At 44.2% G+C, this 15,272-nt stretch overlaps 1 protein-coding gene across 2 annotated transcripts in view; it reads right to left on the minus strand.

Moving 5' to 3' along the window:
• The window catches only part of Gpld1 (glycosylphosphatidylinositol specific phospholipase D1), a 52,074-nt gene extending 41,186 nt beyond the window's left edge, over positions 1-10,888 (minus strand). Inside the window, exons 1-3 of one of the 2 annotated variants that reach the window (XM_028880763.2) lie at positions 8,877-10,888; positions 8,196-8,503; positions 3,934-3,989 (exon numbers count right to left, since the gene is read on the minus strand). In XM_028880763.2, the coding sequence (XP_028736596.1) occupies positions 3,934-3,989; positions 8,196-8,292 (153 nt within the window). In that variant the 5' untranslated portion in view covers positions 8,293-8,503; positions 8,877-10,888. Of the gene's footprint in view, positions 1-3,933; positions 3,990-8,195; positions 8,603-8,876 lie in introns of those variants that run through there. The other variant, XM_037205863.1, reaches the window with a different exon arrangement.
• Positions 10,889-15,272: the final 4,384 nt, after the last annotated feature.

The following is a 15,272-nucleotide window of genomic DNA, read 5'->3' on the forward strand; positions in this document are numbered from 1 at the left end:
GGCTTTTACAATTTTTTGTTTGTTTGTTTGTTTTGTTTTGTTTTTGTTTTTTGGAGACAGGGTTTCTCTGTGTAGCTTTGCACCTTTCCTGGAACTCACTCTGTAGCCCAGGCTGGCCTTGAACTTACAGAGATCCACCTGGCTCTGCCTCCCGAGTGCTGGGATTAAAGGCGTGCACCAACATTGCCCGGCACTCCTGGCTTTTAATCCCTCTCTGTCTACACTAGATCAAGGGGCTTCTGCAAAGGGGCCGTGAAGGACACAATCCACAGTCAAGTTTGGTGGTACAATTGTTTTCTTTTTCAAAAAATAAATTTGATTTATTATTATTATGCATGTGTGATATGGATGTGTGTGTGTGTGTGTGTGTGTGCATGTGCGTGTGCATGTGCATTCACCTGTGTGGATGAATGTGTGCTACAGTACACATGTGCATGTAAGAGGGCAACTTTCAGGAGCAAGTTCCCTCCATCCCCATGGATCTAGAGCTCAAACCCCCGGTCATCAGCCTTGGTACAGAGTGCCTTTACCCAGTGAGATATATCACCAGCCAGACAATTGGACTTCCATCACTTGAAAACCATAAATAGCAGCCGGGCGTTGGTGGCGCACGCCTTTAATCCCAGCACTCGGGAGGCAGAGGCAGGCGGATCTCTGTGAGTTCGAGGCCAGCCTGGGCTACCAAATGAGTTCCAGGAAAGGCGCAAAGCTATACAGAGAAACCCTGTCTCGGGAAAAAAAAAAAAAAAAGAAAAATCATAAATAGCAAGATACAGAGACAGTTCAGTGGTTAAAAGCTCTTGTTGACCAGAGTTCAATTCCCAGTACCCCCAACAGGAAGCTCACAATTGCCTGTAACTCCAGCTCCAAGAGATCTGACGCCCTCTTATGGCCTCCACAGGCATGTGCTCATATGTGGCACACACACACACACACACACACACACACTCATACACATAAATTTTTAAAAAGCATAAATAATCTTATCAGCTTCTGGTTTAGGAGCTTGATGTGTGTTAAGCCTTTCTTACACATCAAGGGGAAGGTAATCATTATAATAAGCCATTATCAGACATAGGCAACTAACACATGAGGTAATAGAAAAATTTCTACTCTTTTGAAATATATTGAACCTTATTAATAAGTTAATAATTAAAAGGCCAAGTTAAACCTAGAATGAAATACCCTTTTGTGAGACAGGGTCACTCCTAACACAGGCTTGCTTTGAGCTCACTATATAGTGAAAGGAGACCTTGAACTGTCTTCAACCTCCCAAGTGCAGGAATGGCAGGTGTTTACCACCCTTCCCAGCCCAATTTTGCCGGCAAGGGGAAAAAGAATAAAAAATAAACCATAAAAGCAAAACCTCCATCAAATCTGAATATTTATCAAAATTTCCCAGTAAAACACAAAAGGAATTAAGGCTGTTTGTGTGTGCGTGTGTACTATGAAGTACATATACATGAATGTGATTTTTGTTCATGCTTCCTGACTCAGACCTTCCTCCAAAAGTGGAATGTAAAAACTAGAATTTCCCTGCCCCAGGTAGGTCCCATAAACTCTAACTTAAAGGTGGGGACATTTTGGCCTGAGTCTAGCCCTAAAGAAATGTTACCCTGTCCGATAGGGAAGGACAATTGAGCAATGCTTGCTGGGCTTTCCCACCCACGCTAGGAATGTTAAATCAGACTCATTGCTGATGCTGTCCAGCTTCAGGCCACACAATGACACCTCCATAGAATTCCAGAGGACAAGGCTACATTTTATGGACAGCTGGACACAAAAAAGCTTGAAAGAATGTAAACAATACCTCATCCTGAACCAGAGAGATGGCATGCACTTCCCCGAAAAACACACACAACATAGATAAATATAATAACAACAACAACAACAACAACAACGTATTTAAGGAACTCATTGTGAAACTAGGAGGGGGGGGCAGCCCCAACTCAATGGGGGGAAAGTGCTTGTGTTTGGGACCTTTCCAGAACTTGCTGCATGCTGTGAGAGCCAAAGTTACATTTTAAGTTTTAGTTACTATGCCTTAGAGATCCATGAAACAAAAAGATGCCTCTGATCTACAAGGCCCTTGCCCAAAGACATATAGTTCCTGAAATGCTGGAGGCTACTGTTTATGGGAGATCACAAACCACATGTTCCTGAAATGCTGGAGGCTGTTGTTTATGGGAGATCACAAGCCACATGTTCCTGAAATGCTGGAGGCTGTTGTTTATGGGAGATTACAAGCCACATGTTCCTGAAATGCTGGAGGCTGTTGTTTATGGGAGATTACAAACCACATGTTCCTGAAATGCTGGAGGCTGTTGTTTATGGGAGATCACAAACCACATGTTCTCACTCCCCTAAACACGTTTGTTTGCCCCAGCTGCACCAGATGTGCTGGATCACCTGTGGGTGGGACGTTCACAAGCAGGAAATAAGTCAGGGTGTGCACTTGCCCCTGACTGGATATAAGCTGGAGGTACATCAGGATGTATGCTTGCCCCTGATAGGACCTGATGGGAAATACTTAAGCTGCTGTAAAACTTTATTTGGGGCCATTTTTTTTTTCTGGGAAAACAAAGATGGACCTGGCCAGTATTTAATTAAAGTTTGCTTCAAATTTGGCTTTAAACTGTGGTAGTCGTCTTATTCTCGATTGGTGGAATTAACAACGCCTGTCTATCCACCTGCCTTTCTTTTTACATCTAGTTATTTGTGCATGTGTGCCATAGTCCATAGGTAGAGGTCAGAGAGCAATTTTCAGAAGTACATTTTTTTCCCCTTCCATTGTCTGGGGTCTAGGGACCAGATTCAGGTTGGCAGGCTCAGTAGCCACCACCTTTACCTGCTGGCCTGGGTCTATCTATAGTAAGATATCTTTGTCTAAGCCTCCTTCTTCGTCTTAGAGAATAGAGTGAGGGTCTCACAGGGTCTAGGGACCAGATTCAGGTTGGCAGGCTCAGCAGCAACCACCTTTACCTGCTGAGCCATTTCATCAGACCAATGGACTGAGTCAGTTCTGATGTCGCAAGAGATTGCTAACCACTGCTATCAATGTTAGTCTTTAAGACTCATCTTTGCCACAGAATGTTAAGTATTATATTGTTATTGTTATTATTATCATACAACCAGGAGCAGTGCATAGGGACACAATGGGTTAAACTGACTTCAGGATGGGCACAGGTGACTTGTCACACAGTCCTACAGGTGAGAGGAGAGGAGACAGCAACAGCACACTTCTTCATCAAGACCTCTGGCTTCTGAGTTCAAGCTGAGGCTACAGTTCTTATCTAGAACATGTATGGCCCTGGGTTCAGTTTCCAGTGATGATACACTCTAGACACACACACACACACACACACACACACACACACACCAGAGAGAGAGAGGGAAAGAGAGAGAGAGAGAGAGAGAGAGAGAGAGAGAGAGAGAGAGAGAGAGAGAGAGAAGGAAAGAAAGACTTCCTGCTCCTCCTTCTGATGATAAAGTTGTGGACAACACATAGTGATAAAAAGTAGAAAATGAATGAGTGATTTCTCTCAAGTAAGACCTCTCTTTATAAGAAAAAAAATTATATAAAAATTATTTCAAGGGTCAGGGATGTAGCTTACTAGTAAAGCTATTGCCTAGCATGCTCGAGGCCCTGGATTCTATACCAAATATTTCAAAAAGCAAAGAAACAACATGTTTTCAAATTATGAATTATATTACCTAAATATTTAAATTTTAAAATGTTTAAAATTTAAATAAATATATATTTGTATACATACATATGTAATATCTGAGTGGCACGGGAGGAGATGTGTACCTTTTAAGCACATTAGTTTTATAAGGATATAAGGACACTTAGTATTAAAGATATGTTTAGACCTTTGTTTGACACCCACAGAGGGAAATGTATGTACAATCAACAGAAATCCAGCTCCCTACCTCTTTGTAGTTAACGCGTCCATCTTGAAGCTGAAGAAACTCCAGAGCCCTGTGTCCTGAAAGAAACGAATACCATATGAGCTAAGTTCAATTGTACTTACCAGAGTTCATATTTTAAAAGATTTCTTTTAAATTGTGTGTGTGTGAGTGTGTGTGTGTGTGTGTGTGTGTGTGTGTGTGTGTGTGTGATTATATGTACATTGAGTGCAGTTACCCATGCAATCTAGAAAAGGGCATAGGATCCCCTGGAGCTGGAGTTACACACAGTTGTGAGCCCTCCAGCATGGGTGCTTAGACGTGAGCTTGGGTCCTCTGCAAGAGTAAGAAGCACTTTTACTTGATGAACCATCTCTCTAAGCCCGCAGAGATCATTTTTTGAGGAAAAGAGAATTTTTCAATTGCAAACTATGGAGAAAACTGGAAATAAAAAAGTAAGGTTGTGGGCTAGAGAGATGGCTCAGCCGTTAAAGGCTAGGCTCACAACCAAAAATATAAAAAGTAAGGTTGTATTCACTTGAGGTTTTCTTTAGTCATAACTGTTTTTGGTTTGTTTGTTTGTTTGTTTGTTTGTTTCAGACAGGGTCTCTCTGTGTAGTCCTGACAGGCATGAAACTCTGTAGACCACACTGGTTTTGAACTCCCAGAGATCCACCTGCCTCCACCCAAGTGCTAGGATTAAATGCATCTTTCACCACATCTGACTAAAGCATAACTGTTCCAAAAATTTTTATATTATATTATTATATTAACCGTAACTGTATCAGAATACAAATCAAACTTGAATGGCGATTTAAAATTTCTTCTTAACTATGACCTTGGACAAGTTACCTAACACTGTAAACCTCAGTTCCTGCCTCTGAGAAATGAAAACAAAACGCTACCTTACAGGTTGGCTGAGAGAACCACTTAAAATAAATACTGAGTGAGGACAGAGTAACAGTCATTTGGGAGGAAATTGGGAAACAGAAACTGTCATGGTATTTGCCTCAGAACTGAGTAGATAAACCTAAACACAAAATACAAGAAAAGCTCAAAGCATGGCTAGCCAATGATCCTCAAGTGCATTTCATGATTGAAATAATTCAGAAGGACAAGGTTACCTCGGAAAGTTGCCTATTCCACCCTCTACACACAGACACATAGAGATCCAACCTGAACCTTAGCATTAGAGAAAGGGCTGACCTTCCTGGGAACACACATTCAATGGCAACACCTTATTTCTACTGCGAATCACATTCACTTTTTTAAAGATTTATTTTTATATGTATGGAGTTCTGCCTACATACATGTGTACGCACCACATGCATATGGTGCCTTCACAGTCCAAAAGAGGGCATTGTATCCCTAAAGTATAGACAGTAGTGAGAGGTCATGTGCGTGCGCTAGGAATCAAACCCAGAGCAATCAGCTTTCTTAACTGCTGAGCCATCGCTCCAACCCTGAATCACATTCATCTTTTTTAAAGTCATATATCAATTAAAAAAAAAAACCCACTCCTCTATTGTATTCATTGACACCCTAACAATCAAGTCATAAACCATGCACATAATCCAGACACAGGATTCTAGTGTTTTCCCAACACAAACCATTGAACAAGGATAATTCTAATAATGAGGTGACATAAAGATCAATCTTCCACTCAGGTCTCATAAGAACTGAAAAAATGAACCAGCTATATCATCTAAGTTGTTGGTGAATATAAGACGGGATTTCAGTTGCCTTTTATATGAAAAATCTTAGAATTTGTGCAGGGTTTTTTTTGTGTGTGTATGTCTGTAGACATAGATAATTTTTTTTTTGAAAAGGGGTTTCACTCTGTCACCCAAGCTGGCCTAGAACTCACAATTATCCTCCTGCCTCTGCCTCCTCAGTGCTGGGACTACAAGTATAAGCTACCACAACCTGATTAGGTATTTTTAAATATCCATTAGGATTTACCTATCCATCAGGAACCAACACAGAAACTCAAAGGGTTTTGTTTGCTTGTCTGTTTTACTCCAAAGATTTTTAAAAAGTTATTTTCATTTACCTGTGTTCCCTTTGAGCTTCTGTCACTTTAGAGTTGGAAGATCCTTCAGAATTCATTAGCTTGCCCTCTCCCAGCTTAGTGGGACACACAGGCACCATGGGTCGCTCAGAACCACACATCTAGTTTACAGCAGGACTGTCTAATGGCCGAGAGAGGGTCCCTTTCCCACCGTTTCCTGACTCTCTTTAGATAGCAATTTGGATAGAAAGAACGGCAGACTCACGGTCAAGAGCGAGCCAGAAACGGTAGGATCCATTTCTGCATCTGCAAATCCAACTCTCCGTGTCCCTTTCACTGGTAACTGTGATCTCAGGGTCCTGCCTGCCATGGCTCAGGATCTAGATCTACTTTGCACTGGTAACTGTTCCTACTGTATCTGTAACCTTGTCTCTCTTTGTAACTAATAGAGGTGGCATAAGTATGAAATAATGTCATCCTCATTGAAATAAATGAATGCTTGGAACATCAAACCTTCCTAAAATTAATCTTAAAATCATTGTTGAATGTACTCCTATTTTGATTGTATTATGAATTGTCTTATATTCTCTACATGTTAAAAAATTTCATAAATACATTTCATAAGAAGCAAATCCCACACATGCTTAGGATGGTAGCTATGTAAAGTGATGAGGGTTTTAATTAGATTATCAACATATCACATCATGTATCTTAAATTTATACAATTTATTTTTGTCAATTATACCTTAACAAAGCCAGAAAAGGTAAATCTAAAAAACCTGCCTGTTTTCACTTATCTAAATCCACTATCTATGTCCTACTTTGGTTTCTGTTTCGGAATTAAACACCATGACCGAAAGCAACTTGGGGAGGAAAGCTTTTATTGGCTTGCACACCCCAATCACAGTCCTTCATGGAGGGAAATCAGGGCAGAAACTCAGAAGAGGAACTTGGAGGCAGGAACTGGAGCAGAGACCATGGAGGAACAGTGCTTGCTGGCCTGTTCGCTCATAGCTTGCTCAGCCTGCCGTATTAGACACCCAGACACCTCCTGCCCACAGTGAACTGAACCTGCCCCATGGGTCACGAATCAAGGAAATGCAGCACAGACTTATCTATAGCCTAATCTGACGGAGGCAACGGTCAGTTGAGAGCCCCTCCTCCCAGAGCTGTCGAGGTGACAAGGACTAGCCAGCACCAGATAACCAGTGTACTCTGGATCACTCTGCCTCTGCCCCCAAGGTCAGGCACACTGGAGTGTGTGGCCTTCTCCTGCAGAACTCCTAATGCTAAGCTGGACTCCTGTAATATTAACAACCACCCAGCTTCATCAGTCGCCTTAGCCTCCCTGAAGCCAAGCACCTTAATGCCCATAGGTAGCACTTAACCCCTGGGAAGTAATTTAGGTCAGTGATGGAACTGAGGGTGGACCTCAAAGCTCAAATGATGCATCATGCTCTTAAGAGCCATTGACAGCCACTTGGCTCAGGGACCCACTGCCACGGCCACACATGGCCCTTCCCGTCTACCTGGAAATGCCCGTCCTTAGAAGTGTAAAAAGCAACAAAAATAATCTCACGCCCCTGCCGTAGCGCCCACCGTCCTTCTCTCCTGGTCCTGTGACTTTCTTCAGACCCTTGCTGTCCTGCCAGGAACACCCGGTGGCCTAGCACAAAGGGCCTCGGCTCTCTCACCTACCTATCCCTCCACCAAGCCCACCTGCCACTTCCTAGCCCTGGACACGTCCAATCTTGCCTCTCTCTTCTCCACTGTCGGGCCATTTCCCACAGCAGGGAGAATTGTGCCAATATACAGAATCGATCTTCAATCTCTTTCTCAGGCTTACTGACAGATTCTTGTCCTCTTAATAACACACAAAGAGGGGAGGAGAGATGGCTCAGTTGTTAAGAGCACGTACTGCTCTTGACGGGGACATGATTTGGTCACCAGCACCCATGTTGGGTAGCTCATAATTGCCTGTAATTCCAGCTCCAGAGGGGTCTGATGCCTCTGACCTCCAAAGGCACCTGCATGCGTGTGCACATACCTACACACAAAAACTTAAAACTAATAATCTTTAAGAACTAACACAAAGGGCCAGGGAATGATGCAAAACACCCACAATCCCAGCATTCAGGCGAGGTAGGAAGATCCCCTCAACTTGGAGACCAGCGTGGTCTACATAGTGATCTCCAAGTCAGCCAGAGCTACATCAGGAGATCCTGTCTCTAAAACCCACGGGAAGACAGAGAGATAAATAAGGCCCAGGACTTACCTATTTCTACATGTGTTGAGAGGCCACAAGCTGAACTTCTAGAGCAGAAAAAAGACAGCAGGAGCAGCAGGCCAGACCACAGCCTGCCAGCAGACATGTTGTTATGTCTCCGGGGCTGCTCTGCTAATGTGGGGACAATCCAAGCTGTAGCCAGACTATGACTCCAAAATCCAGACACAGACTCCGTGTGTTCCCTCCACACAGGTTACTGACACAGGAAACCAAGCCTCGTTTCAAAATAGTACTGTTTTCCAATCGAGTCCACGGATCAACCACTGTTTAGCTTTTCCAGAACAGCAAACAGACACCTGGGAGGGGAGAGAAAGCAATCTGATGGATCTACAAAGCCTGCTGATAGAGGCTTTATCATCTCAGCCACCCAGACTTTCCCTCTACACGCAATTGGCACAGCAAACCAAACTTGCCTTCAACAAGATACTCGCCTGTGCCAGCTGATGGTCACCCTATCAGACTGCCTCCTCGTCTTGGACATCCTGTGCTCACACTTAACAGAGTTTCCTCATCCTCCCAAGCCCCAAGTGCATGCTGGGAAAGCTTTTATGGTGATCACCTAGAACCGGCTTCTCTTTTTATATTTGGCAACAGATACTGACACTTGTCTGTGTTACACAACCCCAGCCACTCCTGGCCTTCTACTCTGGCTCTTCCAACAGGACTTACCTGAGATGTGTTGCAAGGAAGGATTCCTGCAGCCCAAAGATACTGACTGCACCTGGGAGGTGGAGGCAGGAAGCAGATTAGGGCAAAGAGACAAGGGTCTGGACAATGCTGGGCTCAGAACATACTCATCCTGAAGTAGCCAGTCAGCAACAGGCAGAACAAGAGAAGCAATTCAGGTCATTCATGGACGGAAATGATGGTGATCTTAACACCCGAACGATGCATTGTAAGTGCTGAAAGCCGCCGCGGCGCAATCCCAAAGGACTGGGGGAAACAGCATTCACTGTCAGGCTACGCCAGGGGAAGAGATGAATGAACAAAAGACGGCATAATTTGAGTCGGCTGTCTGCCAGGCAGCCTTTGTTTTGTGATCTTAACTCAGCCCCATGTAACCCCCAAGAAATGAATTCTGTAGTTCTCCCCGTCTAAGGACACTGGCCCTGACGACTCATTACTTTTAAGCCATAAGCAAGAAGTCAGCGTTTTGTTTTGTTATGTTTAATTTGGCCATGAGGGTGTTTATAAACTTACACCGCCTTGCTTGCTTTTGGTTTTGTCAATGGGATCTCATGGATGCCAGAACAGCTCTGACCTTATTAGGTAGCCAAGGATGACTTTTAAATTCCAGGTTCTCCTGCTTCTACCCCCCAGTGTTCCAACTGTAGTTATGAGCCAGGATACCTAGCCAGACTTAACTTTTTTTAAGCCAGTAAATTCACATATAAGTCTAGAATTTTAGCTCTCTATACAAAAGAAAATAAAACCCCAAAGAACTGACTTCCTGACTCAACATCCCTCCTGACATGACAATCAACTCAAGTGGGAACCAGTTGCTTCGTCCACACAATCTGGGGGGGGGGGGGGAGTCCGCCAGACCACTCTGCTTGCAGAAGTCTGAGGTGGTTCCCCTCATTCTGATCCTGCTAAAGTCTGCAGGTGAGGTGGTAGTGACACTACCGGGGGACTTTAGTGAACTTAGGAGCACCCAAGAGGGGCCCATCAATAACAGAAATCAGGTGTGGCGGCTGACACTGTAATCCCAGCATTCTGGAGGCTGAGACAGGATGGCTTACAGGAGTCTGAGGCTAACCTGGACTACACTGAGACCTTTCCTTAAAAACAGCAGGGCTGACAAGATGGCTCTGTGTCTAAAGGCATTTGCTGCCAAGCCTGATAACTTGAGTTCAATACCCAGGGTGCACACGGTAGAAGTAGAGAATTGATTCCCCACTCACATATACAAGTAAATAAATGTAATAACAACCTTAAAACAACAAAAAAAGAGAGCCGAAAGAGGACTGCCAAGGATCACCAGGAAAAAAATCCTGCCTAAAAGGGCTAAGCAGATATCAGAAAACCAAGCCAGAGCACCAAAGAAAAGAATGGGTTCCATTTACTAAGCAATACTAATCTCAGATTTCTTGTGTATTTTATACATTTCAAGGTTAGAATGACTATACACACACACACAACACACACACATACATACTGCAATAAAAAGGAATTCCTCACTTAGTACAATGTGATGGTTATGTGATAATATTGTTTTGAGTTTTTATAAAGTTTGTGTTATTTTGTAACCATGAAAACAGGATTACATGTTTCTCTTAAAGCTGTGACTTTAAGAGAAGGCTAATCTATAGTTCTCAGTATAAAGAAAACTGCCTGAAATGCTGGGGAGATGGCTTGGTCTTTAAAACACAAGCATGAGGTCCCAAGTCCCAATCCTTATCATCATGTAAAAGCCAGGCACACTACTGTGCATCCATAACCCCAGTGCTGGGGAGGCAGGAGCAGGCAGATCCCGGAAGTTCGTTGGTCAGCTAGCCTAATTAAATCTGAGCTCTAGGCTCAGTGAGAAACCACGTGCAAGTTATTAAAATACGCTTCTGCTTCTCTATGACTTGGAGATAATGATAGTTTCCACCCTATGGGCCATTGTGAACATCAGATGAGGAAATATACAATGCATTGTGGGGGAGGGAGTGTTTCGAGACAGGGTTTCTCTATGTAGTTTTGGTGCCTGTCCTGGAACTCGCTCTGTAGACCAAGCTGGCCTTGAACTCACAGAGATCCACCTGGCTCTGCCTCCCAAGTGCTAGGATTAAAGGCATGTGCCACCTCTGCCCGGCTACAATGCATTTTTCATGGAGATTAGTATACGGTAAGGATATAATATGTTCACAACTATTCTTCAGAAAGAACTTTCCCACTCAAATTCACTATGGATTTCTATTATTTTTCCTCATTAATTCTTGTTTTGTTTGGGTTTTGTAGTGCAGAGGATCAAATCCAGAGTTTCCTTCATTCTATGCAAATGTCCTACCACTGAGCTACAGCCCAAACCCACTTATTGATTTATTTTTAATCAAGAAAAAGACTTTGCATTCAGGTAGTCAGTATAAGATCATTTCTAAAAGTTTAAATATGGATACAAAGCAAAATGGGATGGAGGCTGTGAAATGAAAGCAAGACTTCAAGTGCAGATAAAGGAGGTGCAATATTTTTTTATAAGGCACACATGACTTTAGGCCGTTCTCAGACTCCCTATGTAGCTGAGTTATGCCTTGATTTCTTTTTTTTTTTAAGTGTGTGGTGTGTGTGTGTGTGTGTGTGTGTGTGTTTATCTATGAGTTTGAATGCAGGTATACCTATGAAGGTCAGACGACAAGTTTCAGGAAACACACACACACCACACACACACACACACACACACACACACACACACACACACACACACACACACACACACACACCACACACTTTGTTGAGGCAGGGTTCCTCTCGAGGCAGGGTCTGCTTCTCTGAGTATTCCAGGCCTACTGGTGCTTCCAGATGGCTTACCTGCCTTCACCTCCCATCTTGCTATTAGAGCGGTGGAATTGACAGACATGTGCTACCGCATCCCCCTTTTTACACGGTTCTGGGGATTGAACTTGGCCCTTAAGCTTGTGAGGCAAGCATTTGTACCCACTAGGCCATCTTCCCAGCCCGTACCTTGAGTTCTCGAGCTCTTGCCTCTACCTCCCCACGCTGGGAATGCAGGCGTGAGCCCCCAGGGCCCGCTTTAGGTATACTTTTAGTGTCCAGACGACAGCAGCTCATTTCTCCAGGACATATGCCACTGCCACTACGGGACCATGACAGCAGCTGGGGGAGAGGGTGGACCAAGCCGGAGCTGGGGCCTTAGAGACAGCTCAGCAGGTAAAGGGCTTGCTGCCCAGTCCAATCCCTGGGCCCCACGTGGTAGAAGGAGAAGGTTCTCACCGACTCTGGCAACCCTCCCCCTCCTCCACACAAATAAATACATTTTAAAAGCCAGGAACTGGAAACTAATGGTGCCCAAGAACATAAGAAGAAAAGCGAAAACCCCGCCCCCACCCCCTCCACTCCCACCCCCTCACCCCCACCCCCAGTGCATTTCTCCCATGGGTCCTAGTGAGCATACCTATCCACGATCTAGGAGCCGCCAGAGAAGTACTCTAGGAGGCTGGAGAGAATTGTTCCCACTCCACACGGGGCTCTCGGGGTGTGTGTGTGTGTGTGTGTGTGTGTGTGTGTGTGTGTGTGTGTGTACGGGGGGGGGGGGGACGGGACGACGACAAAACAGTGTGGGAATCGGGGAGCGTCACTTCTCAGACTACGGAGACTGTTGCCTTGGCGAGCTCCCTCCTTCAGCAAACAAGTAAATAAATGATGATTTGACTACTGCGTTGGTGTGAAGATAATATAGCGGGATTATACCCAAATCGGGGTTTCTTTTCCCTTCTCACTTTAAAAGAAATAAACACTGAGAGTGATAAGATCCTAGGTGGGCAAGTCAGCTGAGAAGGGGGACAGGAAGAATTTGAAACAGCTTCTCAAGCCAGGGTGGCGACACAGGCCTATAACCCCAGCACTTGGGAGACTGATGAATTCTGTGGATTTTCTGAGTTCAAGGCCAGCCTGTACTACATAGTGCCTTTCAGGTCAGCTTTGGTTACAGAATGAAATCCTGGTTTTTATTTCTGGTTTGTTTGTTTGTTTTAAGTTGGAGAGGGAGGATAGGTGGGAGAGAGAGGAAGGGAAGGTGGGAGGGAGGGAGAGGGAGAGGGAGAGGGAGAGGGAGGGAAGGAGGGAGGAAGAGAAAGAGAGAGGCAGAGAGACAGAGAGAAAGAGAGAGAGAGAAACAGAGAGAGACAGAGACAGAGAGACAGAGACAGAGAGAAAGAGAGAATAAATCCTACACTGGAGCAAATAATTCAGGGCTGGAACCTGAGATGCACAGCTGATTTCAAGTTTGTGGCCTACAGTGATTAAGACCCGCTCTGAAGGAATGCCCAGAGAAGGTAGAATGGGCCGTCAGCAGAGCTCCCCCTGCAGGCAGCAGGCAGGAATGCCCAGAGAAGGTAGAATGGGCCGTCAGCAGAGCTCCCCCTGCAGGCAGCAGGCAGGAATGCCCAGAGAAGGTAGAATGGGCCGTCAGCAGAGCTCCCCCTGCAGGCAGCAGGCAGGAATGCCCAGAGAAGGTAGAATGGGCCGTCAGCAGAGCTCCCCCTGCAGGCGGCAGGCAGCCAGGCCAGCCGCTTGTGATAGCACCCGAGGCCCTGCTTACCTTGACCTGGAATTCCCTCAATAAAATACAGGACAAAATAGTAAACAAACGAACACAGGCACATACATGTGCACACCCACTCTGCACACACAATTAAATGCTGCTGTTAGATCTTCTGCCAGATGTGACTGGCACAAGGCTGGGAGGCTCTGACTCAGCAGAAGACAAAGTCAACAGTTAAAAGGACATCCTAGGCATTTTCCAAATGCAGTATCCTAACTGGGGCATGTAGCACTTGCCTGTAATTCCAGAACTCTAGGAAGGAAGGCTGTGAGATGTAGGTCTTCCTTCTACTAGGGTACACAATAACATGTTTCCTTAATAATAATAATATTATTATTATCTTTTTAAAATGAAGAACCTGTATATTCTAGAAAGGCCAGCAAGACACTCACACAATTTATAGTAATTGATCATGAGGAAATGTTTAATCTTGGGATCTTAAAATAATGCACAGGGTTGAGTTGCATTTGACCCCACATATTCTGAGCACAGACCTGCTATTTCTTATATCCAAATTAACTTGGGGATCCTTGATGCTGTAGAGTTCGGGGTACAGGTGTAACAGCAGGATGAAGATGCTGTTTAAGGTGACCGCGCTATGTTCAATCATCACACTCTTTTTTTTTTCTTATAAAGGAAAACATTTAATTGAAGAGGCAGCTTACAGTTTCAGAGGTTTAGTCCATTATCATGGTGGGGAGCATCATGGCATGCAGGCAGACATGGTAGTGGATCCCACAGGCAACAGGAAGTAGTCTATCTCACTGGGCGTGGCTTGAGCAATATGAGACCTCAAAGCCCACCTCCACAGTGACACACTTCCGCCAACAAGGCCACACCTCCTAATAGTGCCACTCCCTTTGGGGGCCATTTTCTTTCAAACCACCACAGTACCTTATTTATCAAACAAATCTTATTTATCAAATATACCTTACTTATCAAACATATGTTGTTACTTATCTAAATTTCTAGTAGCTTGGTCTTAAACATTTAGCAGAGGCAAAAGAGTTAGATATATATCTTAAATCATATATATCTATATGATATATCTTAAATCAGCTTTTGTTAATCTAAATAGACCTTTATAACCTTAAAAGCTTATCATCATATAAAAATCCATATTAATCCAAAATATTTGAGACTTGTTGCTTCCTTAGTCTAAAAGGAGATATGTAGCCTGAGTTTTTCTTTAGTATTTTTTTTTATAACACCGGCCTTTATCCCTGTTCATTTGTTTTTAAACTTTCTATTTCTTTATATAACTGTCTATGTTCCTTTTCCTCTCTCTTCCAAGCCTATGTACATTTTTACACACATTGTAAAGCATTTAAAGTCTTGTTCCATCTGAATCTGTCTTACTGCAAACTTATTGCTTTAAACTGTAGCCTTCTAAGCCTGAAACAGCTCCGTGGCTGCTGGCTCCACCCCCTTCAGCTTCCCAACATGGCGGTGGTACATTTTCCACCAGCTCTGGGAGCCATCGTGGGTCTGTGCTTTTATCCAAGCAGCGTGTAGCCCAGAAACCTTTTTTGTTTTGTAACTAGCAAAGGCTAAATCCACCACGCAGCTTAATGTGCCACTTGCAGAGGCCTCATTCCCGCCATACTGCATGTCAAGCACACATGCCAGGAACCTGCCAGTAACTCAAACCGGTGGCTGCCGCTCATTTGAGAGAGAGAATTAGGAACTGTGGGGCGTTTACCGACGTCACCGTTCCTGGAGAACTTACCGACGTCACCGCTCCGTGTGTTGAGTTCTGAATCCTCTTTACCACCACGCGAGGATTCTTCTCAGATCAC

This window comes from Peromyscus leucopus, chromosome 5 (assembly GCF_004664715.2).
Source record: "Peromyscus leucopus breed LL Stock chromosome 5, UCI_PerLeu_2.1, whole genome shotgun sequence".
NCBI classification, from domain to species: Eukaryota; Metazoa; Chordata; class Mammalia; order Rodentia; family Cricetidae; genus Peromyscus; species Peromyscus leucopus.